The following is a 23,849-nucleotide window of genomic DNA, read 5'->3' on the forward strand; positions in this document are numbered from 1 at the left end:
TTCATTCCAATCAGTGGTATATTATCAAAGTTATCGAGGTTTAAAAATCTTTAAAAACGTGCATGCGCAGATTCCTTCAGTCAGCGCCACGTAGATTGGTCTCTTCTCCTGTCAGTCAATGCCACGGCCAGGATGGCGACGCCCCTTCCTGCCCCACCGACAGCGGCCTGTCCCGCCTCACTCACAAACTCCTCTCTCCCCTTCTCACGATAACTTGTCTATTGTCTCCCCCACCACCGGTGGCGGCAGCGGGGGGGTTTCAGTGGAGGCCCTGGTCCCGTCTCTCTCTCCCTCATCACTCACCCCTCTCTCCCACCCGCTCTCAGCGACAATGGCGGTCCCGTCTAACCGTCCCCCCGGGTCCGTCTCCTCCGGCGCATGCAGAAGGATTACATACAATGAAGTGTCATCAAATGTTGGTCTTTGCTAACATGACTTCTGAAGAAGGGTTTCGGCCCGAAACGTTGTCTTTTTCCTTCGCTCCATAGATGCTGCTGCACCCGCTGAGTTTCTCCAGCTTTTTTGTGTACCTAAGATTAACACATGAATTGAGCTCCTTCCAATGCATTGTTTATATTTTGATGTCATTTCTATTTGCTGGTTGTTGGGTCAAAAGTTAAAATGAGTAGTTTCCCAACAGAATCCCTTGGAGCAGAATAAGAGAAACTGGTGACCAGCTGACCTGTATTATGAGACTGCTTACTGCATACAGCACAGTAAGAAAATAAATAAATAAATCTGCAAAGTGCAGAAATAACTGCTGGGGAATCATATTCCGTTCAGCCCAAGGTCAAGTCCCTTGCCATTAACCGGCAATCACTGAGGTGTACCAGGATGCACTTTTTATAATTACTATTGGATGCTTGGTCCAGTCACCAAAAAGTGCCTCATCCCAATCGAGTGCAGTTTAAAAAAAAGCAAAGGAGGAGAAGAAATTAGTGAGCACAATATTTAACATTTCTTTGAATTTATTCCATAGAATGGATTCATACTTTTTTCCCTAAAGTCAGCAACTTTTTTTTGCCTTTGTGACAATTCCATCAGTAAAGACCCTTGTTTGAAATGCTTGTTGACGATTTTCAAACCCCGTGTTTCTTTCAAATTCAACATTCGCTTGTGTTCTCTACCATGTCCTAAGTTTTTTTTTTTTAGATTAAAACATTATCAAGCCCATTGGAGCTGGGTTATAACCATATGTCTCAATCTGAGTTTGTCAATAGGCTGAAAAATAAAACATGCAAGGGACACATGGACACAACACACATTTGGTTCAGATTATTGTTGCGTGTTCCATTCCCATTACCAGCAGTAACAATCTTGCTCTTGGCAGACAATCAAGTGATAATTAACAAAGCAATCACTTTTTTTTAAAGTATCAAAGTTATAGAATTGACATTTGAGTTTCTGTATTGATCTATTAGTTTATTGTGGTGAGAGGAAGGACATTTGGAGGAATTTGTTGTGATAGCATTCTTGTTCGTCTGCAGATTTGGAGATGCCGGAACAGAACTTGCCAATACGAGATAGACAGGAGTCACCATCGATGCAGCACCCTGAGGGTATGCTAGTTGATGAAACAGTGGAAGGACATGATGTAAATGATGGAAGAGATGAAGATGGTGAAACTGTGGATATTTTGGAAGATACTGGACGAATGGAATATGCTGAAGAGGATGGAGAGAATGCAGATGGTCCTAAAATGGATAATGGAAGAGTGGGAACTGAAGGTGGTGAAAGCAGAAAAGACGTTGAAGCAGTCACAGAAAGAATGCAAGGTGCTAAAATAAAAGAACTGGGAAGTTTAGAACTGGACAGCGATAGTGCCGACGCAGCTGAATTGGACAGCAGCAGTGCGGATGTGCTCGTATTGGACAACAACAGAGTGGATGGGCCTGGATTGGACAGCAGCAGTGGCAATGCAGCTGGATTGGATGGCAGCAGAAAGGGTGCGTCCGGATTGGACGGCAGCAGAAAAGGTGCGTCCGGATTGGACGGCAGCAGAAAGGGTGCGCCCGGATTGGACGGCAGCAGAAAGGTTGCGTCCGGATTGGACGGCAGCAGAAAGGTTGCGTCCGGATTGGACGGCAGCGGAAAGGGTGCATCCGGATTGTACGGCAGCATGTCGGGCGCATCCAGATTGGATGGCAGCATGGCGAGCGCATCCGGATTGGATGGCAGCATGGCGGGCGCAACCGGATTGGATGGCAGCATGGCAGGCGCATCCAGATTGGACGGCAGCATGGCAGGCGCGTCCGGATTCGATGGCAGCAGAAAGGGTGTGTTCGGATTGGACGGCAACAGAAAGGTTGCATCCAGATTGGACGGCAGCATGGCGGGAGCATCCAGATTGGACGGCAACATGGCGGGCGCATCCGGATTGGACGAAAGCAGAAAGGGTGCGTCTGGATTGGACGGCAGCAGAAAGGTTGCGTCCGGATTGGACGGCAGCATGTTGGGAGCATCCGGATTGGACGGCAGCATGCCGGGAGCATCCGGATTGGACGGCAGCATGGCGGGAGCATCCGGATTGGACGGCAGCATGGCGGGCGCATCTGGATTGGACGGCAGCATGGCGGGCGTGTCTGGATTGGACGGCAGCAGAAAGGGTGTGTCCAGATTGGACGGCAGCAGAAAGGGTGTGTCCAGATTGGATGGCAGCATGGCGGGCGCATCCGGATTGGACGGCAGCATGGCGGGCGCGTCTCGATTGGACGGTAGTATGGCGGGAGCATCCGGATTGGACGGCAGCATGTCGGGAGCATCCAGATTGGACGGCAGCATGGCGGGCGCATCCGGATTGGACGGCAGCATGGCGGGCGCGTCTGGATTGGACGGCAGCAGAAAGGGTGCGTCCAGATTGGACAGCAGCAGAAAGGGTACATCCAGATTGGACGGCAGCATGGCGGGCGCGTCCGGATTGGGTGGTAGCATGTCGGGAGCATCCGGATTGGGCAGCAACATGGCAGGTACATCCGGATTGGCCAGTGGCAGCAGAGCAGGTGCATCCCGATTGGACGATGACAAGTTAGCTGGTGGTGAAACAGATAATGCAAGAATGGAAGACACCGAATCAGATGGAGATACAGAATCCGATGAAATGGATGTGGAAGAATTGATGCACAACATTGAATATGAGAAAGACGACAGTAAAGGTAAAACTCAAAGATACACAAAATCATTAAAACTACATAGATCATAACTGCAGCTGTAAAAAGTGATGTGTAATGTAAGTGAAAGTTTTAAACCCAATATTGTGTCCTAAACTAATATGGAAACTGATTATATATAGGTATGTTACAATACTTACCTTCAGCGGCGCTGCAATTCTGCCACTGGCCGTGTGCGCGATTTTGGCGTGTTTGAGGGGGGGGGCGGGGGGCGGGTTAAAACGGGGTTTTTTTCCCGACATGGTCCTGGATTATATTTTGTTGGAGTGCAAGATGTTGCTAAAGAATCGTTCCGACGGCCGTTCTGTGTGTTTTTTTTAAAAATTCGCCCGGCAAGTTAATCGCTGGAGTGATTTTAAAATCAGCTTCTGAAGCCGTCAACGCCGACAACGGGGCCGGATTTTATGTAGGGGACAGGTAAAAGAAAGTAGTTTATTTTTATGTGTAAAAATGTTTCTTAAGATGCATTTAATTCACATTTTAAGTTGCGAAACCGTGATTTTTCCCCCCGAAGAACCGGCAGTGTATTTGCTGCCGATATGGGGGACTAAATCACCGCAACGTTCCAAATGATCGTGTTCCAGAAAATCCCACTCGCAAGCTGATTTAAATGGCCATTAATTTACAGGTATTAAACATCAAATTCCTTCCATTTGGCCTATAAACCCATGACAATGAGATTTTAAAATTATGTTATATTGTGAATTATTGTGTGAATGTTATTTGGACACTTAGGCTATTTAAATATGTTAATCTATTCATAAGAAATGGATAGATGTTTAGATCTAGTAATTGAATTTTGTAATTAGCTACAATTACGTAACTAACTAATTATATGTTTTAATTTCAAGTCATCTAAGTAAGATTGTTTCATATTTGTTTCAGAATGCTTCAATCTATAATAACTGAAAATTTCTTTCAGTTCTCTTAATTTTTAAGAAAGTTATGGGCTTTAGACTATTCTCGATCACAGCATTTGTGTTAAGTCAATGAAAAAGCAATAGGGAACAAGATGCTAATTTCCGAGTATGAAAATGGCCATAACTTTTTTAATACTGAAGATATGAAAGTGAATTAGGTGTCAAATTAAACTTCTTTTTATGCTTTATCTGATGGGATAAATTAGACTTGATTTTAAAAATCTCAAAATTTTGTAACATTGCTATTATATAAAGTAATTTAATCATGTAAACGTTTACACACGCAATCTAATCCATATCTTTTATTTTCTTTCATGATCTGGAAACTCATAAAGTGAGTTCAAGTGAGAAGTTATTGAAATCCTCTCCATTACTGACCACACCACACTTTCTCAAAATACTGGGTAGACGGTAAGTACTGTCGGTATGCAAGCATTGCTCCAATTCTGCATATGGATTTGGTGTGGAGGGAGGGAAGAGAAAGGCAATTTTTACAGAAAACACCAAATTAAAGAGCTGCTTATCTTTCAGATATTAATTTCTTTTCTTCATTGTTTTTTTTTTTACAATTCTCACTCCAGTGGAGCTCTTAAATTAAGGCTGCTTGGCCTTAGCTCGAGACCAGTAGAGAGATGGCAACAGTGACCTGGTCTTTCCTGATCTTGAGAGATCCATACTTTGTCAAATTTAGCTTTCAAAATAAAATTCTCAGACATAGAAATAAATTAAAATACTGATAATTGTAAATGTTTTAATGAAGTTTCAAATTAGAATGATGTAAATGTAGTTCAGCCTAACAAATTGGCTTTTATTTGAATTCTCTTTCAGTCTTTTCCATCTCTGTCTTGCCTCGGTACTAAATCTGGACAGCTCTATTTTGCAAGCGTAGGATTGGGATGATTTTTTATTTAATAGGAACTTGTCCATGCTTTATTTTCAGTATCTACAGTGCCCTCCATAATATTTGGGACAGACCCCTCATTTATTTATTTGCCTCTGGTACTCTGCAATTTGAGATTTAACCACATGTAATTTCTTCTTTTACAAATCTCAAATTGTGGAGGACAGAGGCAAATAAATAAATGATGGGTCTGTCCCAAACATATGGGGGGGGTGCTGTATCTTGCCATTTTCTGTTTCATGAGTCTGGAGGAGTTTGTAAATGTAATGGTAAACGTGATGCTCCAGAAAAAACTTGACAATGCATAAATTGATAAGATGAGTAGTTAAATGTTTTGCATCCTGTCTTCAGTCATGTTGGCTGGACTCATGAACAAAATATCACTGTCAATCTTCCCCCTGCCCACGTCCATATTTTGAGTTCCTTTATACTCAACAGTTGATGTTTTCCTTTCCCCACTGCTCTCTGCAACCGTTAGTCCATTGGCAGCTCCTCTGGTGACTTGGTTACCAAATGTAATTCACTGGTGTTATGTAGACGCAAACAGAGCAAGAATCATGGTTTAACATCCATGGTCTTTGAAGCGACAGCTCAACAAAGATTGTGCCTGAATTGCTAAGTTTGGCATCAGTGCTACTGAAGGCGTGAGAGAGGAAAATTGACATGAGCTTGTGTTTCCAATTGTGGAAATGTTTCCTGGAGTGTCGCAAATTTTGCTTTAGAGAAAAGATGAAATGGCTTTCCTTTTGTATAGTAGTAGTAAAATGAATCAAATATCAATGCCTAAATCAGATACCCAGACCAGAGACCAAGGTTTGATCCTGACTATGGCTGCTTGTCTGTACGGAGTTTGTACATTCTCCCCGTGACCTGCGTGGGTTTTCTCCCAGATCTTTGGTTTCCTCCAACACTCCAAAGACGTACAGGTTTGTAGGTTAATTAGCTTGGTATAAATGTAAATTGTCCCTAGTGTGTTGAGCAGGATAGTGTTAGCGCGCGGGGGACCGCTGATCGGTGCAGACTGGTGGGCTGAAGGGCCTCTTTCCACACCGTATCTCTAAAACTAAAACCAGAGTTTCAGGTATAACAAGATATTTTGATGTTGCCTTTGGTGTTCATTGTGGTTAGTGTTCGATGCTCTTCGCCCCATTAGGAGCTCTCCAGATTCATGATTAAATATCATCTTCTTAGGCAGATTAGATCAAATTTTCTGTCACTTTGCTTCTCTAACAGAGATGTTTTTGTATTTTCTATATTGGAAGAGGTATTATCAATGTTCACATCCAATGTGCTTGTGCATTAGGTTTTGCACTTTGGAAGACGACAGAAATGCTTGGGGAGGATAGAGATAACGATCGGGTTATTGTGTTGTGGCAATTCTGACAAGAGTTCAATGGTTTATATCACGTGTACCAAGCTACAGTGAAATATTTTTTTGCATACACCTCAGCAAGACTAGCACCATACATAAGCACAATCACCTGGTTAGTACAGAATGTACAGAACAGCCCGTGTTCAAAAGGGAACTGCAGATGCTGGAATATCGAAGGTACACAAAATTGCTGGGGAAACTCAGCGGGTGCAGCAGCATCTATGGAGCGAAGGAAATAGGCGACGTTTCGGGCCGAAACCCTTCTTCAGACTGATAGGGGGTGGGGAAAGAAAGAAGGACAAAGGGAGGAGGAGGAGGAGCCCGAGGGCGGGCGGATGGGAGGGTGGGAGGAGACAGCTAGAGGGTGAAGGAAGGGGAGGAGACAGCACGGGCTAGCCAAATTGGGAGAATTCAATGTTGATGCCATAGGGACGCAAGGACCCCAGACGGAATATGAGGTGCTGTTCCTCCAATTTCCGCTGTTGCTCACTCTGGCAATGGAGGAGACCCAGGACAGAGAGGTCGGATTGGGAATGGGAGGGGGAGTTGAAGTGCTGAGCCACCGGGAGGTCAGGTAGGTTATTGCGGACTGAGCGGAGGTGTTCGGCGAAACGGTCGCCCAACCTACGCTTGGTCTCACCGATGTAAATCAGCTGACATCTAGAGCAGCGGATGCAGTAGATGAGGTTGGAGGAGATACAGGTGAACCTTTGTCGCACCTGGAACGACTGCTTGGGACCTTGAATGGAGTCGAGGGGGGAGGTGAAGGGACAGGTGTTGCATTTCTTGCGGTTGCAACGGAAAGGGCCGGGGGTGGGGGTGGTGCGGGAGGGAAGGGAAGAATTGACGAGGGAGTTGCGGAGGGAGCGGTCTTTGCGGAAGGCAGACATGGGGGGAGATGGGAAGATGTGGCGAGTGGTGGGGTCACGTTGGAGGTGGCGGAAATGGCGGAGGATTATGTGTTGTATTTGCTGGCTGGTGGGGTGAAAGGTGAGGACCAGAGGGACTCTGCCCTTGTTGCGTGTGCGGGGATGGGGAGAGAGAGCAGTGTTGCGGGGTATGGATGAGACCCTGGTGTGAGCCTCATCTATGGTGGCGGAGGGGAATCCCCGTTCCCTGAAGAACGAGGACATTTCCGATGCCCTGGTATGAAATGTCTCATCCTGGGAACAGATGCGGCGTAGGCGGAGGAATTGGGAGTAGGGGATGGAGTCTTTACAGGGGGCAGGGTGGGAAGACGTGTAGTCCAGATAGCCATGTGAGTCAGTGGGTTTATAATGTATGTCGGTCAGGAGTCTGTCCCCTGCGATGGAGATGGTGAGGTCAAGGAATGGTAGGGAAGTGTCTGAAATCGTCCAGGTGTATTGGAGTGCCGGATGGAAGTTGGTGGTGAAGTGGATGAAGTCAGTCAGTTGTGTGTGGGTGCAGGAGGTGGCACCAAAGCAGTCGTCAATGTAGCGGAGGTAGAGGTCGGGGATGGGGCCCTGGTACGCATCGAACAAGGATTGTTCAACGTACCCGACAAAGAGGCAGGCGTAGCTGGGGCCCATGCGTGTGCCCATAGCTACGCCTTGTGTTTGGAGGAAATGGGAGGAGTCAAATGTAAAGTTATTGAGGGTGAGGACCAACTCCGCTAAGCGGAGGAGAGTGTCAGTGGCTGGGTATAGGTTGCTCCTCTGGTCGAGGAAGAACCGGAGGGCTCTGAGGCCATCCTGGTGGGGGATGGAGGTGTAGAGTGACCGGACATCCATGGTGAAGATGAGGGGGCAGCCCACTGAGTCTATATGGAAGAGGTGCCATCTTGGCGCCATTTTACAGTCCCAGCTGCAGTTGTCCACAAAGGCTTGTGCAGCCGTCTCCTCCATTCCGGTCGACCCATGAGCCGGTGTCCCTCTACTTGCACGACCCTCTTCTGCCCTTGTTCCCCGGGGTGCACCTCCAGCATCCAACCTTGAGGGCGCAGAAAGTAAGAACCCCTACCCCCTCCCCCCAGTTCTTCTTAGAGGGCCTTTTGTCCAGCGTCCGCTGCCATCTCCCTCCCTCCTCCTCTTGCGGCTTCCCTCTCCGGGCAGGTTACCCGATTCACAGGCCTGCTGTTGGGATATGGCCAGCGGCTTGCCGGTCTGTCAACTTCTGATCTAAAGAAATGTCTGCTTAGCAAAGTGCAATTGAACTGGGAAACATGGTATAGATGTGAAATACATGTTTTTGATTTCGAATCTGCTTTATAGGTATCGGGTCCTTTATTACTTAAAGTGTTGCTTGTGCTGTTGTTAAATATTGCATCCTTTTTCATCAGGGCACAGAAACCACTTGCAAAAGTAAATAATCCAAGAAAGCCAAAACAAATTCGAAAGAAAACTGTTTTGCCAAGCAGCTTTGTGAAGTCTGTGTTTAACCACTATGCCAAAATGAGAGTGAAGAAGGAGTCATTTGGAGCAATTAACCAGTGGCAAGTGGAGCTTTATGCACAAAATATTGCAAATTGTTCAAATATTAATCTTTCAAATTAATTTTCATTATAATGGTAATGCCTCTGCTGTTTTTACAAATGCTTTTTTTATTGCAGCCTGGAGTTGTATTTCAAACAGCTCTGTGATGATATGGATGTTTACAGCAAACATGCTAAAAGAAGAACCATTGAAAAAGAAGACTTGGAACTGCTAATGAAAAGGTGAGGGTTTGAATCAAGTCATGATAAACAGCCAGTTCACAGAAACCAGTTTATTCTGCAAACAGCTTCATTATTTTTCACTGGGTACTTTCTGATCTTGTTCAGTTATTAAGGATTAGTGTAGGGAAGAGGCTATTGTATATTGTTAACAATCAAATAATCTCACACTGAAAATAGGAGCAGGTACGGTTAAATTCCAACAGTTCACTTTCCAAATACCGTATTTCCCGGCAATGAAGACGCTATTTTATACCCAAAAATAAGGCACGAAGATTTATCTGCGTCTTGGAGGCCGAAGGTTAGGTTGTTAGCCAAGATAGACATGGCTATCCCTCAGTACAGCAACATCAAGAACGATGTTGCTGTACTGAAGGATAGCCAAGTCTATCCCTCATTGCTGACAGCTGATGGGAAGCGGCTGTGAAGTGGGAGGCGGCTGTAAAAGGACAGCGCCGCTGGGGGGGGTGGAAAGAGTTCCTTTCACAGTGTGTGGGGAGTCTGGCCCGGGTCAGCACGGGCAGGAGCGTTGAGAAGGCGGGGATCGGGGATCATGCCAGCAACTCGCCGCGGCGCTCCGGGCGCGGAGCCACCGCATTGTGGCAGGGGAGGGAAGTAGCTCGGCTGGCTGTGAGCGGCCGCCGGGACCGGACATTGAGGGGACCAGCTCAAGAGCAAAGATCATAGAGTGGAGCGGATCAGCGGGCGATGGATAACGGGACAGCGGGCGGAGGACCTTACTCCTGTGTCAGTGCGATCAAGGGACTAATTGAGGTTACTCGCGCTGACACAGGAGTAAGCCCCACCGCCCGCTGTCCTGTTATCCACCACCCGCTGACCCACTCCGCTCTATGATCTTTGCTCTTGAAAGACATGAACCGGGCAGTGAATGCCATGCAGTGTCACCCAGCGCAGCAAGTGAGGCCATGTCCTGCTCCCGGCGGCAGTCGGAATTTATGGATTTGCGGGAAGCGGCTGACATGAGCGAGGCCGGCGAGCGGGAGGAGCAGTCACAATGCGGTGGCTCTGCGTCCGGAGCGCTGCGGCAGTGGTTAGTGAGTTTCTGGCATGATCCCCGACCCCCTCCTTCTCAATGCTCCTGCCCTTACTGACCCGGGCCAGTCTTCCCACACGCTGTGAAAGGAATTTTCCCCCCCAATTGGTCCCTTGAACTAGTATTGTCATTCAATAAGATCATAACTGATTCAACTTATCCCGGTGTGCTCCCGTTGTTCCCACCATCTTTCCACCTGCTGTCACCCTCCACCCATTCAGTCATTCAGAATGAAGGAGATCTGGAAGCCTTGGACAAATTGAATTGTTACTTTATTTATTTATATATTTTTGGAGCGTGAGAAATTCTGTCCCGCCAGACTTTTTTTCAAAATTTAGCAACTCAAAATGGGGATGCGTCTTTGACGCAGGTGCGTTTTCATTGCCGGGAAATACCGTAATCAGAAATCCTGATAGTTTGGCATTTGGCTCAATGCACTCACACTCTTTTACTCACGGAGGCCCTACTTCCTGCACTCACTTGAAATTTGCTGTATTGATTGGAAAATGTATTGTTTTCCTGTGCAACATTTTTAACACAAAAAACGAATTTAAAGACCAGGAATATGAAGAGTTTGAGTTTAGTTTATTATCATGTGTACCGAGGTACAACGAAAAGTTTTTGTTGCGTGCTAACTAGTCAGCGGCAAAACAATACATGATTACAATAGAGTCATCCAGAGGGGAATAATGTGCAATTTTCTGCAAAGTCTGTAGGGTCATCCCGGCACCATGAATGCTGCTGGACTTCATTGTTCTAGGGCTCCATCAAGTTGTGATACAATGTTAATCATTGTAAACTTGGAACTTCTGTAGTTAGTTTGCATGTGCAAAAAAACCAGATCTAACTGGCATTTACTAGTAACACCGTGGCCATCTTATAAAATTGTGTAAGAATCCTTAACTGATCTGAGAGAATGTATTTAGGGTCCATATATTGAACTTGTCGCTAAATTCTCTCTTTTTTTAAATGTTTCTTAGACAGGGTTTTGTGACTGCCAAGATGCCATTGAATGTCCTCATTGAAAACCATCTATCTATGGAATGCAGAGAAAAGCTAATTCCAATGGCTGTCAGCGGGAATAAGATGATTCCTAAAAAATAGCCCGCATGTATAAAAGCGATTGTCTCCACAAACTACTTGCTTTTGATTGCTAAATTATAAACTATAAATCTACGTAAGCAAGTAGAAATGTTTCACTTTTATGAAGATCAAATGTCGAAATAAAACTATTTTATAAACTCTTCAAACTTTCACAAGTTCAGAAACCTTTCCTTTGACAGGAAAATTGATAGTAGTAGCATCAGATTTAATCCAGCGATCAAATTTAAAGTATTTACCTAATTACTATTTTCAATTTGTTTTTTACAGCTTTTCATTGTCATTTCATTGTCAGAGGTAAAAGCACATGGTTGAAGAGACTCCAAACAACATTTAGATATCATCAAATTGATTCATGCTTTTATTAAGTACTTCTGATATTAACGGTTGACATTCAGAACTCTCAAATGAGTTGCAGCATCATTGACTGAATTATCCTTCCCAAACTTAGCCCAAATAATGTCTTAGCCCCAATTACAAAATTTGTCTATGAACTTTGCCACTAACTGCACTGCCTCCTTTGAGAAAGATTGCTAATTTTAAATGACATGTAATCGTACTTACAAGCAAACAGGTTAAAGATATCCAATGAAACCGCCAGCATAAAGAGAAGAGCTATATGTGAACATAGTTGTTGAATGTTCACTAAATTACTACGAAAGTAATTTTTATAGCATTGATTACATTTTCTGAAAAATAAATAAAATATAAAATCTTCACTATTTTGGTTTTGTATTCCTAATTTACTGACCTCCATAACCAATATTTGTAAAATACTAGACCAAGTGTGTCCCGTCCTCTCTGTTGCGGGGGGGCCTGCGGCATCACACACACTAACCACCCCCCCCCATACACACGGGGGGGGGGGGGGGGGGAGGGAGGGGGGGTGAAAGTGAGGAGGAGGGGGAGTTATTCAATCTCACTTGAAGATGCACATTCCTGGATAAATACTATCTCTAAAGTGTACTACACCAAGCTATTTGCCCCCATAGTTCTGCAGCCTCCTAATCCTCACTGCATACTTTTGTGCATGAAGAATGGTCTTCTAGATGAATAATGCCCCTGTCCCACTTAGGAAACCTGAACGGAAACCTCTGGAGACTTTGCGCCCCACCCAAGGTTTCTGTGCGGTTCCCGGAGGTTTTTGTCAGTCTCCCTACCTGCTTCCACTACCTGCAACCACCTGCAACCTCCGGGAACCACACGGAAACCTTGGGTGGGGCGCAAAGTCTCTAGAGGTTTCCGTTCAGGTTTCCTAAGTGGGACAGGGGCGGAAGCTGTTGTGTACGTGGAGCTTGAGTGCACTAAATGCTACTGCTGTTAGGAAATGGAAGGAAATAACAGTGGCATAACATTTTAGTCTCAAGGCTAAAAATATGGGCAGAAAATGGGTCAGGTTAGGTTTAGTGTTTTTTTTTAAATGGGTGCTCAATGATCAACACAGACAAAGGGCTGAAGGATCTTTCTTCATGCTTTCTGTTGACAACCAATGTGTCATATCTTATTAGCACAGAATTACTACAATATGACAATTTGAATCTATAATTAGACACGTCATACTATCAGTGTGACTTTTAACTTGCATTTATCATGGTGCACGTATATTCTGCCTTAAAATAAATAGCAGTTTTATTTAAGCATATAATTGATGTTTTTTGAAGATTTCCTGAAATGGTCTTCTCATGTAACCATATTCCCATAATTAAAAACAATTGTACAATATTAAGCGATTTTAAAACATTAGCAATAAGCAAGACTGCAATCTTTACAACATGTAATTTATTTAAAATAACAATTGAAATATATCTGTACTATCGAGATGGTCCTATCCTCTTCACATCATTTGCTTGTAGTCGGTCTAATATAATGTCAGTGTCTGCCACAGAAGCCTCAGTAAGTGATTCACCTGTAGTTTGGAAACCTTGACCTAAATATGTAGCCAGGGTTTGTGTACCTATAGAAGGATCGATTGTTTCAAAAGCCTTTTTTAGGTCACTTACAGTCAGCTCCCTTTGGATAAATAACAGGTAAGACACAATCAATATTTCTTCTGCTTATGTGTTATATGAATTATATACAAGTTTGACAATAAGAATCCCTTTAACATCATTGCTTTCCCAGGACACACTCCCTAGAAGGCCCAATTGTAATTTACATTTATAAAGAGCATTAGAGTATATTTGAGAGAATGCTATTTTGAATTTCTAAAGCCACTTGTTCTGATCAGATTAATATATAAACAAACCTGAAGTACTGTGTGCCTTAAGGGATATTTATGATTCTCCCTTGGACTGTTTAACTGTGCGTCAGAATATATTGTTTCCAGTTTAAATTATACTATTTATGAATATGAAAGCAACAATTAGCTGCATGGCTGTCCTTTCATTTTTTTGATATTCAGTTGACACTGATACAATGTCGACTGCTGCATGAAACAAAAATAGTACTGGAGGAACTCAGCGGATCAGGCAGCATCTGTGGAAAGAAAAGGACAGATGACATTTTGGGTTCGGACCCTTCTTCAGATTGATGGGGTCGAGGGAAGATAGTTGGTGAAGGGAGGTGAGCAACAGCTGACAAATGGTGGATACAGGTGAGGGGGAATGATCGGCATAAGGGTGGAGATGGGTTAGAGGCTCATGGTAAAATGGAAACAAAAGGGTGCCAGAAAAGGGAGGGAGAGGAGGGGTGAGGAATCCGTGATTTTCCTCTTATTCCCCTCTCTATAACTTTCCACCCATTATCCCATCCTGTCCATTTCCCTCCATATCACTGCTGTGTATAATTTATCAAATCAACTAAAATTCTGTAACTTTTGCCTGGATACTATTTTTAGTTAAAGGTTTATTACATGAATGCCTTTCTGATTGAGCAAAATAAAAGATACCAAGAGCTGCAGTTGCAAAATAATCAGTTCCCTTCACCAATAGGATAGCAATTTGCCACATCTGTTAAATACATGGCTCTTTCAGGTTGAAATTTTTATTAACCAACCTATATGTTTGCATTCTTATATTTTTATAAGCCATCCAAGGAACTACTGTATGTTCATTTCAGTCAATGAATGAAAGTGGATTGTGCCTAGATGCCCCACTGGAAATATATGTACTTTCAGTTCCCATAGCATTAGCTGATTTGACAATGAAGTCTATTGAAGGAATTTTAAAAGGAACTGGAACAAATTGGAGACCAGCTTAGATGGGGAAATTGTCAGAGAGCAAATTATGAAGGAAGCACTGTTGTGATATTTTTAAACTGAAGGGGCTGTCCCACTTGGGCGACCTAATTGGCGAGTTTAGAAGAGTTTGAAAAAGTGACATGTTGAAGACCTCCTTCAACTATGTAGAAGACCTCCTTCGACCTTCTTCGACTATGTTGAAGACCAGCTTCGACTTGCTACGACTAACTTCGGGAAAATTGGACACCGAATAGTGGAGAGTGAAGACGACCTCCTTCGATCTCCTTCGACCTCCTTCGACTATGATGAAGACTATCTACGACTACCTACGACTACCCTCGATTATCTATGACTAACATGCTGACCAACTACGACCTACTATGACTAAACCTACGAGTCACTTGAGTTTTCCACACTGGCCTACATTCAAAACTTACTTCGTTTTCTATTGCGGGTTTTTCAGAACAACATTGTATGTCGCTATTGTTTGCTAGCAAAAGGTCTACACAGATCAATGCTGGGAGAATTTTTAGCTGCACCAGCGAGCCCTTCTTCACGCACTTCATGGTCTGGTTGACGCAGTGCACATAGTAGCCCCTGGGGAAAGAGCTTTCTTCAGGCCACTGCTACTCACAGCTCGCGCTTGGTCACAGTGGGGTTCCCTCTCCTCTCACCAGCTGCTGCTTCTTCCTGTTGGCCGTCACTTTGTCCGCTCCATCGCTGCTGCTTCCTCCTTCTCCCTTCGCCTTGTCCACTCCACCGATCCCTCCTCCACTGCCACCTCCTCCTCCTCTGGAGTCCACAACGTACTCCACCTTGGAAGATGTCAGCAATTGCAGGTGAGGAGGCAGTGGTCAACAGGAAGAAGCAGTAGCAGGTGAGTGGGGAGGGAGCCTCACAGTGCCCTGTTGCAGGCAGCGGGCCTGAAGAAAGCACCGTCGGTCAGGTGCTACAATGCGAACCGTCTCAACCGGATCGTGCGGTGAGTGAAGAAAGGATCACTGGTGCAGACAAGTGGCTTTGGTGTCTAGTTTTAAGATGAAATGACACTGTTGGTGTAACTCGGCTGACTGAATTAGTCTGCAGAAGGGTTCCGATGTCATCTATCCATGTTCTCCATAGATGCTGCCTGACCTGCTGAGTTACTCCAGTACTTTGTGTCCTTTTGCGTATTCACCACCATCTGCAGATCTTTGTTTCAGCTACATACAATGATAATATCTTACTCGGTTATAGCAGGCAATCGGCAATAACGGAGACCACCCACCCCCCTCCCCCTCCCACCCCACCCTCCTATAGTCTGTTATAACAGGGGTTTACTGTATTAAAGTGAACTAAATTCTCTGAAACTTTAGGAAATGCCTTCCAACAATTCTCTGAAACTCAATGAAAAACCTTCCAACAAAAACTGTCTGAATTAAATACTGTTGTTATTTGTGATCATCATAACAAACTAGTCGCCCATTAATTTGCTGCCTAGAAAATCAGTAATCTAATTTCTATAATGATACATAATACCATCATACAATCTAAGCTATCTACTAAGTTGATGGAATATTGTTTAACAACATTTTTTAAATCAATGGTTAAAGTGATAATAGCTAGAGGGCGGCACGGTGATGGAGCAGTACAGTTGCTGCCTTACAGCGCCAGAGACCCGGGCTCGATCCCGAATACGGGTGCTGTCTGTACATTTTGTACGTTCTCCCTGTGGCCAATCGGGTTTTCTGCAGGTGCTCTGGTTTCCTCCCACACATGATGTACAGATGTGTAGGATAATTGGCTTCAGTAAAATTTGTAAATTGTCACCAGTGTGTAGGATAGTGCTAATCGGCGCGGACTCGGTGGGCTGAAGGGCCCGTTTCCGCACTGCATCCCTAAACTAAAGTTAGAGGTTCATGACAAGGGAAGCACAGTGGCACAGCTGGCAGAGCTGCTGCCTTGTCCGCTGGAGACCTGGATTCAATCCCGATCTTGGGTGCTGTCTGTGTGGAGATTGCACATTCTCCTGTGACTGCATGGGCTTCCTCTGGGCGCTCCAGTTTCCACCCACACCTCAAAGACAAGCGAGTTTGTAGGTCAGTTGGCCTCTGCAAATTGCCCCAAGTGTGTAATGGGTGGATGTGAAAGTGAGATAAGCTAGAACTTGTGTGAACGAGTGATCGATGGTTGGCCTGGAGTCAGTGTGACGAAGGGCCTGCTTTTTATCCTGTATCTTTCAAAAGCTTGTTGAAAGTCAACTGCTTTATGAAATCAGAACTGCTCAATTTAACTTTTGTAACTTGCAGCCAACCATGTATAATGCCTTTTGCAATACATAAATAATCTATCTGTTAGAGTGAAAACCATAATAAGATCTGTCTCTTACTCTTTATCTTCCAATACATTTCTTAGTTCTTCAATGTACTTTGTTCTCTCTGCAGTGTATTGGCGTTGTAACAATGTAATAAACATTGCTGGTACGCTATCTCTATGCTGTAAAGCAACAGAAGAAGAATAAAATGAAAAACAAGTTTATTAATTGTACCCAGAGCTTCTCTGTGAGCTCAGGGAAACCTTCCTCCAATGCTGAATGAGGGGTAATTTAAATTATTTAAAAATAACTAAAACCTACAGGCAAAATTTTCCTTTGGAAATGGTACTAAGTAAAATCATAGACATTTTTTATTGCATTAAGTTGAATTTCACTTAGTGGTATTTTGAATATAGCCTGTAAATATCATCACTTATGCAGTGCCAGGGTGCAAGAAATTCCTAGTTCATGTGAAGCTCACAGTCAACAGTATACATACATTAAAGCTAATTACAATAATAAATACAACGTGCAAAACCGCAGAATGGTGCAAGATTGTAGTGCAATCTGAAATTGTGCTCAAATATTAAAGTACAACAGAATAACCAAATGAGGTAGAGCTAAGAGTAAATGTACGTGACAGCACCTTCAGGAAAGAGGTGTTAAACACTTGATTAGCTCAGGAGTCTGAGAGCAGTGGGGAGGAGGCTGTTCTTGAATCTGAACTGCCAGCTATCACCTTTCTTTGTTGGACTGATAGATGTGGTGAAGATGTTGCTGTTTAGAGCATATTGCACACCACTCTATACTGCGCACCTGTGGTTGAACTATGGAAAGACAAGTTTGCGGAGACTAAAGGTGTCCTATAATTATGCCATGAGAACACTGCTAAGGAAACCAAGACGGTGTCGTGCTAGTAACATGTTTATGGCTACAGGAGTCAGTACTCGTATGTATAAATTCATTTGCAGGATAAATGACTAAAAATGTAATTATTGTGGCCCTGTCAAACATAAGGGGGGGGGGGAAGAGTACCCCCTCCTCTCTCCCCCACTCTTTCCCCACCTCCCCCCTCCTCTCTCCCCCACTCTTTCCCCACCTCCCCCCTCCCCCCCCCACCTCTACCCCCCCTCTCCCTCTACCCCCCTCCACCCCTCCCCCCTCCTCTTCTCCCCCCTCCTCCTCTTCCCCCTCTCCCCCTCTTCAGCGCGTGAGTGCCGGTGACCTCGGGATCTGCAGAACTTGCTCGTTATTTCTGCGCCTTTTGAAGAACGGGGGGGGGGGGAGGGTGGTGACGTAACACGTGGAAAAAAGTGCGCCTGCGCGTTGACCAGCTGCTTTCATCTAGGGGCGGGGCCAGGATGCAGGTGGGCCTCGAGCAAGGGCATTGTGACGTCATACAGCTGGGCAGCGGTTTGATTTGGAAAAATCGTCAGATTGGTGGTGAATTTTAGTAAACATCTCGGGAAATAATTAACCAAATTTACAGAGGAGTGGATTTCTAAAACCATAAGGTAAATCGCTACTGAAATATGTAAAAATGTCCCCGTTTCGGCGTCTGGTTTTCGAGGAGATACATTTCAAAGGCGAAATGACACACACACACACACACACACACACAGAGTTTTAATAAGCACTATACCAAGTGTAGACTCGTTGGGTCTGTTCCCCCAACGCGCGGTTGGGGGGAGGGGGGGGCGGTGGCATGCGGCATCACACACACTAACCACCCCCACATACACTAACTACCCCCCGCACACACGCTAACTATCCCCCTTGATATTATATTAATATGCTCCTTTTACCCCATAACCGCCCTATCCACTGACGCATAGCCCCTCCCACTCGAAGGCGAGTCTAGAGAGCGAGGGGGGGGGGGTACAGAGTGAGGGCAGAGAGAAAACGGGGAGAGACAAAGAGAGAGGGGCCTAATGCCTACCCGCCACACCCACGCCCACCCACCTCATACATTGTACTATTAGATTTCCCTTGTAAACTGAGAACTTTTTTTGATAAATAACATGGCCGAAACTTGTCTGGACATCCAGCTGCAAGACTGAATATTCTTGAATATGGTGTTTTGAACTCTGTTAGTGTTGGTGTGACTGCAATTAAGTTACCTCTGTAAATAATGCGTTGTAACTAATTTTCTTGCTGTCCCCAAGTTGGGTTGTTGCTGCAGCGACTAGCTCGGTGACGGAATTTCCACCCTTATTTGGAAGGGCTGACTTTATGGCTTGACTGCAAGAAACAAGTTTGAAATTTTCAAAGTTACACATTCAACTACTTTTGCCAAAATATGAAGAGAAAATGTAAATATTTTTATGACCATTTAGTGCTATTGATAGCTTCTTGTCTGGGACTTGAACACATAATTTAGGTTTATATTCCAGTGAAGAAATTAAGTATTGCATTGAATGGATTACTTTCATGGGGAAGAAATGTTAAACACACAGTATGCCTGCTTTAGTAGGCGCAAGAGATACTAAAATAGTGGTCCTCACACGAATCTCCACTGTATCCCATAGTTCCGCTCTTGCTCCCTCTCCCCCAGTCACAACAGGGCCTTTGTTACCACCTCTTCCCCAGCCAACAATGGGCTTTAAGGTCTCCACCCTTCCTTGGTCATCTGTTGCCAGCCCTTCTTCGATGTGGCCCTTTCCTACCTCTAGTTTCCTCCCCTCTACTTGCAGTCTAAAGAAGGCTCCCAAACCAAAAAGTCACCCACTCTTTTTCTCCTGAGATGCTGTCTGACCCGCTGCGTTATTCCAGCACTTTGTGTCTATCTTTCACAAAAGTGATGGCGATGGGGAAAATAAATAGCAATTGCAGAACAGAAGTAGAAAAACAGATCATTCGCCAGTTTGGAAATAACTAGAATAGGATGAGAACTACCAAGAAATATCTAACATATAAAGCGCTGGAGCTACTCAGCAGGTCAGGATGCATCTCTGGAGGACATGTTCTCCAGAGATGTTGCCTGATCCGCAGAGTTACTCCAACGCTGTATTTTTTGTAAACCAGCATCTGCAGTTCCTTCTTTTAACATTTAAGTTATCCTTGGGAAGATTGTAATCTTGGCAAATATCAGTTTGTGGCATAAAAATATTTATAAATACAATATAATATAATATAGGGGGCAGCGACAGTGGTGGGAGATCATAACAGGTTCCAGAATGGAAAGCTGATGAGCGGTCTCCCCAAACCCCCACCCAAAGCCTGATACTCATTATTGCACTAAACAGGACAGTTAATGCCTTTCAGGAAAAATACACCCAATTTCTTTCGTAGAGTCTTTCAACATGGAAACAGGCCCTTGAACAGGCTCAACTTGCCGACAACAGCCAACATGTCCCATCTACACAAGTCCCACCTGCCTGCGTTTGGTCCATATCTCTCTAAACCTGTCCTATCCATGTACCTGTCTAAATGTTTCTTAAATGTTACGATAGTCCCTGCCTCAACAACCTCACCCACCACCCTTTGTGTAGAAAAAGTTATCCCTTAGGTTCCTATTAAATCTTCCCCCCCCTAATTTTAAACTCTCGTCCTCTGGTTCTTGATTCCTCTACTCTGCGCAAGAGACGCTGTGCGTCTGTCTCCCTGATCTATTCCTCTCCTCACCAAAGCAATAATTGATGGCACCAGAGTGGTAATATTATATGCATTATTGGTGATGGTTAAAGGTTTGAACTTTATTTTCTCATTTTGTTATATCTGAGACTCTATCTTATTTTCCCAGCAAAGTTTCAACATGCAAAACCAGTGAGATACATCTCCTACGTCTTGCTAACTTCAGCAAACTTTCATCTCAGTACAGACGCTTGTTAAATGTATTTTGCATTGATAGAGTGTAGTTAAATGTTAAAATAATCCTTTTGATGTTATGACACAATTGAAGCTGCAAGATGACCTTTTTGTTGGTATTCCACCACCCATTGTGGCACATCTAACATCTCACTCAAATGGTCATTGAGAGAGTGCAAGCAGACATCACATCAAGAACTGATCCTGTCCTTTCTGCAGTAACATCTACATAGCATGCTATGGTTGCTAATATTAAGTCTTGCAATATCCTACAGGGGTGGATGAATATGTATTTAAGAAGGAACTGCAGATGCTGGAAAATCAAAGGTACACAAAAATGCTGGAGAAACTCAGCGGGTGCAGCAGCATCTATGGAGCGAAGGAAATAGGCAACGTTTCTGGCCGAAACGTTGCCTATTTCCTTCGCTCCATAGATGCTGCTGCACCCGGATGAATATGTATGGTGTATTAACAAACTGAGGCATGAAAGCCTCAAAAGTTAACGTTAACAGATGAATTTGGATGAACTTGTATATACATAGAATAGTGCAGCACAAAGACAGGCCCCCTGAGCACACAATGTTTGTGCCAATCATGATGCCAAGTTAAACTGAACTCATCTGCCTGATGATCCCTATCCCTCTAGTCTCTGCACTTTTATGTGTCTATCTACAAGTCTCTTAAACACCGTTATCATAATTGCCTCCACCACCACCACTGGCAATGCGTCCCAAGCCCCTACTACTCTCTGATGTGCTCCGCACATCTCCAGTAAACTTTCCCCCTCGCTCCTTATAGCTATTGCCTCTAGTATTGGACATTTTGCACCTGAGGAAAACAGGGTGAAATGTCACCAATCTAGGTTCTCCAGGGATGCTGCCTGTCCCACTGAATTACTCTGGCACTTTGCGTCTTTTTTGTAAACCAACATCTGCAATTTCCTGGAACCTCACTCTCTCCTGGTTTACAACTACTGTTTGACTTAGACCATCATGTTTGCTCCAACAATATTTTCTGCTTTAATTCTGTACTCCAAGGGCATAAACCTAGTGATGGTATGTTTAAGAATCCATGAAACTTGAGGATCGAAGGCCTAGCTCCCAGTTAACAATGCAGATATTCTTTCTATGTATTTGAAAGGTTACATTTTCCATGTAATCAAATATTAACAGCTCCAACCTGAATTCGTGTTTGGTAAGAATGCCTTTTCCAGCAGTGTCACGATTTGTAAATGAATTCAACACGTCCGAAATAAGTTTCACATGCCCGTGATATACACTTTCATCAACCTAATTTGTTCCAAACATAAGTGTGGTTAGACAATTATAGCAGACTACCTTAAACATAAACTAAACAAAAACATAGTCAAATCTTTGCTTAATTTGAAGTGATTCATTCCCTTGCATTTAGTTCCACGAGGTGGTGAATCTATAGAATTCAGTGCCACAGAAGGCTGTAGAGGCCGTTTTGGGGGTATTTTTAAAGGGGAGATTGATGGGTATTTGATTAAGAAGGGTGTCAAAGGTTATGGGGCGATGGCAGGAGAATGGGGTTATCAGGAAAAGATAGATCAGCCATGATTGAATGACAGAATTCGATGGGCCAAATAGCCTAATAGCAGAAGCTCCTATGTCTTATGGAAAAAAACAACCGGTTAAGGGACGGCCAAATCAAATCAAAATTTCATTCCCTTGAAAGGACGGCTATAAATGATTCATTTGCTGCCGCATTGTTCAGTTAGCCTTGGACTAAGTCATGCTGAAAGGAAGAAGAGGAGGAGGGTTGAGGGAGAGCTGAGAATTTTTTGTGATGTTATATTTCTATTTTCCATCCATCTAATCTCCATTCTTTTAAGAAATCTCACACCCCCAGAATCATTGAACTGGTGAACTTTTGTAACTTTGTCAGTGCCAAAAAGTGGCGACACTTGTGTACTGCCTCGGTGAGGTCGGCTACATGATTATACCGGGTTATATGCATTACAAAACATTTCACACCACCTAGGTACATGTGGCAATAAAGTATAATTGAATTGATCCCACTGTCATTGTTCAATAGTATATAATGGTGTCATGCATAGTGCGCAGCAACATAGTCACCTTGGGTATAAACTGGATATTGGGCTCTTCACAAATGTTTTGCATTTAATCTCTGGTCACCACTAGTAAATGTGCACTTGAGTCGCTACAGTACATTGTATCCACCTCCCAATATTTGGTCCCATTGCCTTTCATTTTCTCTGCGGCTAACTGTATCTCAATGACACAGAGTAGGGGAAATCAGATCATCATAGCTGACAACCCAACAGTATGAACACTGAATTCTCCAATGTTAGGTAACCTCTAACAACACTTCTCCTCTCTCCCCCACAGCCCACCTTTCTTCCCCCACGCTTCCTCCCATGCCCCACCTATACTCATAACTATTTCTCCCCCCCCCCCCCCCCCCCCCCCCCTCCTCTCAGATTCCTTCCTCTGGCTATACAATTTGCAATCTCAATCCTGTCTCACACCATCTGCTTTGCTGTCTGGCCTTTGTTCCAACCCTTGGCCTATCAAAAAGCCCCCTCGCCTTTGTCCACCTATTACCTTCCGTGCTTTGTCCTGCCTCTCCTCTCTCCCTGCCCCCCAAACCCCACAATCAGTCTGAAGAGGGGTCTCGGCCAAAACTTTATCCATGTTCTCCAGAAATGCTGCCTGACCCACTGAGTTACTCCAGCACTTGGTGTCCCCCTATGTTTAGCAGGGTGGCACAGCAGTAGAATTGTTGCCTTACAGTGCCAGAGACCCGGGTTCGATCCTGACCACGGGTGCTATCTGTACAGAGTTTATATGTTCTCCCGTGACCTGCGGGGGTTTTCTCCGGGTGCTCCGGTTTCCTCCCACACTTCAAAGGTTTGTAGGTTAATTGGCTTCGGTAAATTTGTAAATTGTCCCTAGTGTGTGTAGGGTTGGGTTAGTGTGCGGGGATCACTGGTTGGCTCGGTCTCAGTGGGCCGAAGGGCCAATTTCCATGCCGTATCTCTAAACTAAATTAAAAATGTTGTTTTTGCTGCTTCCCAAATGTACCGATGACATCTTGGCTTCACTGGCTTCCCATCTCCCACCGGATCAACTACAAAATCCTGATCCTCACCTACAAAGCCCTCCACCATCTGGCCCCCCCATATCTCACTGACCTCCTCTCCCCCTACCAACCCTCACGGTCCCTCAGATCCACATCAGCCGGTCTCCTCTCCATCCACAAGTCCAACCTCCGCAGTTTTGGGGACAGAGCCTTCTCCAGGGCAGCTCCCAGGCTCTGGAACTCCCTCCCCCAACTGATCCGCAATTCCGTGTCCCTCACCATCTTCCAGTCCCGCCTCAAGACCCATCTCTTCACCTCT

The 23,849-nt window shown here is 44.5% G+C and overlaps 2 protein-coding genes across 13 annotated transcripts in view; one reads left to right on the top strand and one right to left on the bottom strand.

Annotated features, from left to right (window-relative positions):
* cenpt (centromere protein T) overlaps window positions 1-11,339 on the top strand; it is a 33,560-nt gene extending 22,221 nt beyond the window's left edge. For 3 of the 11 annotated variants that reach the window (XM_033036261.1, XM_033036254.1, XM_033036256.1), the window contains 6 exons: window positions 1,488-2,065; window positions 2,306-3,152; window positions 4,423-4,498; window positions 8,660-8,812; window positions 8,930-9,034; window positions 11,066-11,339. In XM_033036261.1, the coding sequence (XP_032892152.1) occupies window positions 1,488-2,065; window positions 2,306-3,152; window positions 4,423-4,498; window positions 8,660-8,812; window positions 8,930-9,034; window positions 11,066-11,189 (1,883 nt within the window). In that variant the 3' untranslated portion in view covers window positions 11,190-11,339. Of the gene's footprint in view, window positions 1-1,487; window positions 3,153-4,422; window positions 4,499-8,659; window positions 8,813-8,929; window positions 9,035-11,065 lie in introns of all 11 variants that reach the window. The other 8 variants (XM_033036253.1, XM_033036250.1, XM_033036251.1 and 5 more) reach the window with 6 other exon arrangements.
* A 1,612-nt stretch (window positions 11,340-12,951) lies between these two features.
* tsnaxip1 (translin associated factor X interacting protein 1) overlaps window positions 12,952-23,849 on the bottom strand; it is a 46,435-nt gene continuing 35,537 nt past the window's right edge. For both annotated transcript variants that reach the window (XM_033036263.1, XM_033036264.1), the window contains 4 exons: window positions 21,644-21,753; window positions 18,778-18,898; window positions 16,733-16,839; window positions 12,952-13,196 (listed from right to left, as the gene is read on the bottom strand). In XM_033036263.1, coding sequence (XP_032892154.1) covers window positions 12,998-13,196; window positions 16,733-16,839; window positions 18,778-18,898; window positions 21,644-21,753 — 537 coding nt within the window. In that variant the 3' untranslated portion in view covers window positions 12,952-12,997. The remainder of the gene's footprint in view (window positions 13,197-16,732; window positions 16,840-18,777; window positions 18,899-21,643; window positions 21,754-23,849) is intronic.

This window comes from Amblyraja radiata, chromosome 17 (assembly GCF_010909765.2).
Source record: "Amblyraja radiata isolate CabotCenter1 chromosome 17, sAmbRad1.1.pri, whole genome shotgun sequence".
Classification (NCBI taxonomy): domain Eukaryota; kingdom Metazoa; phylum Chordata; class Chondrichthyes; order Rajiformes; family Rajidae; genus Amblyraja; species Amblyraja radiata.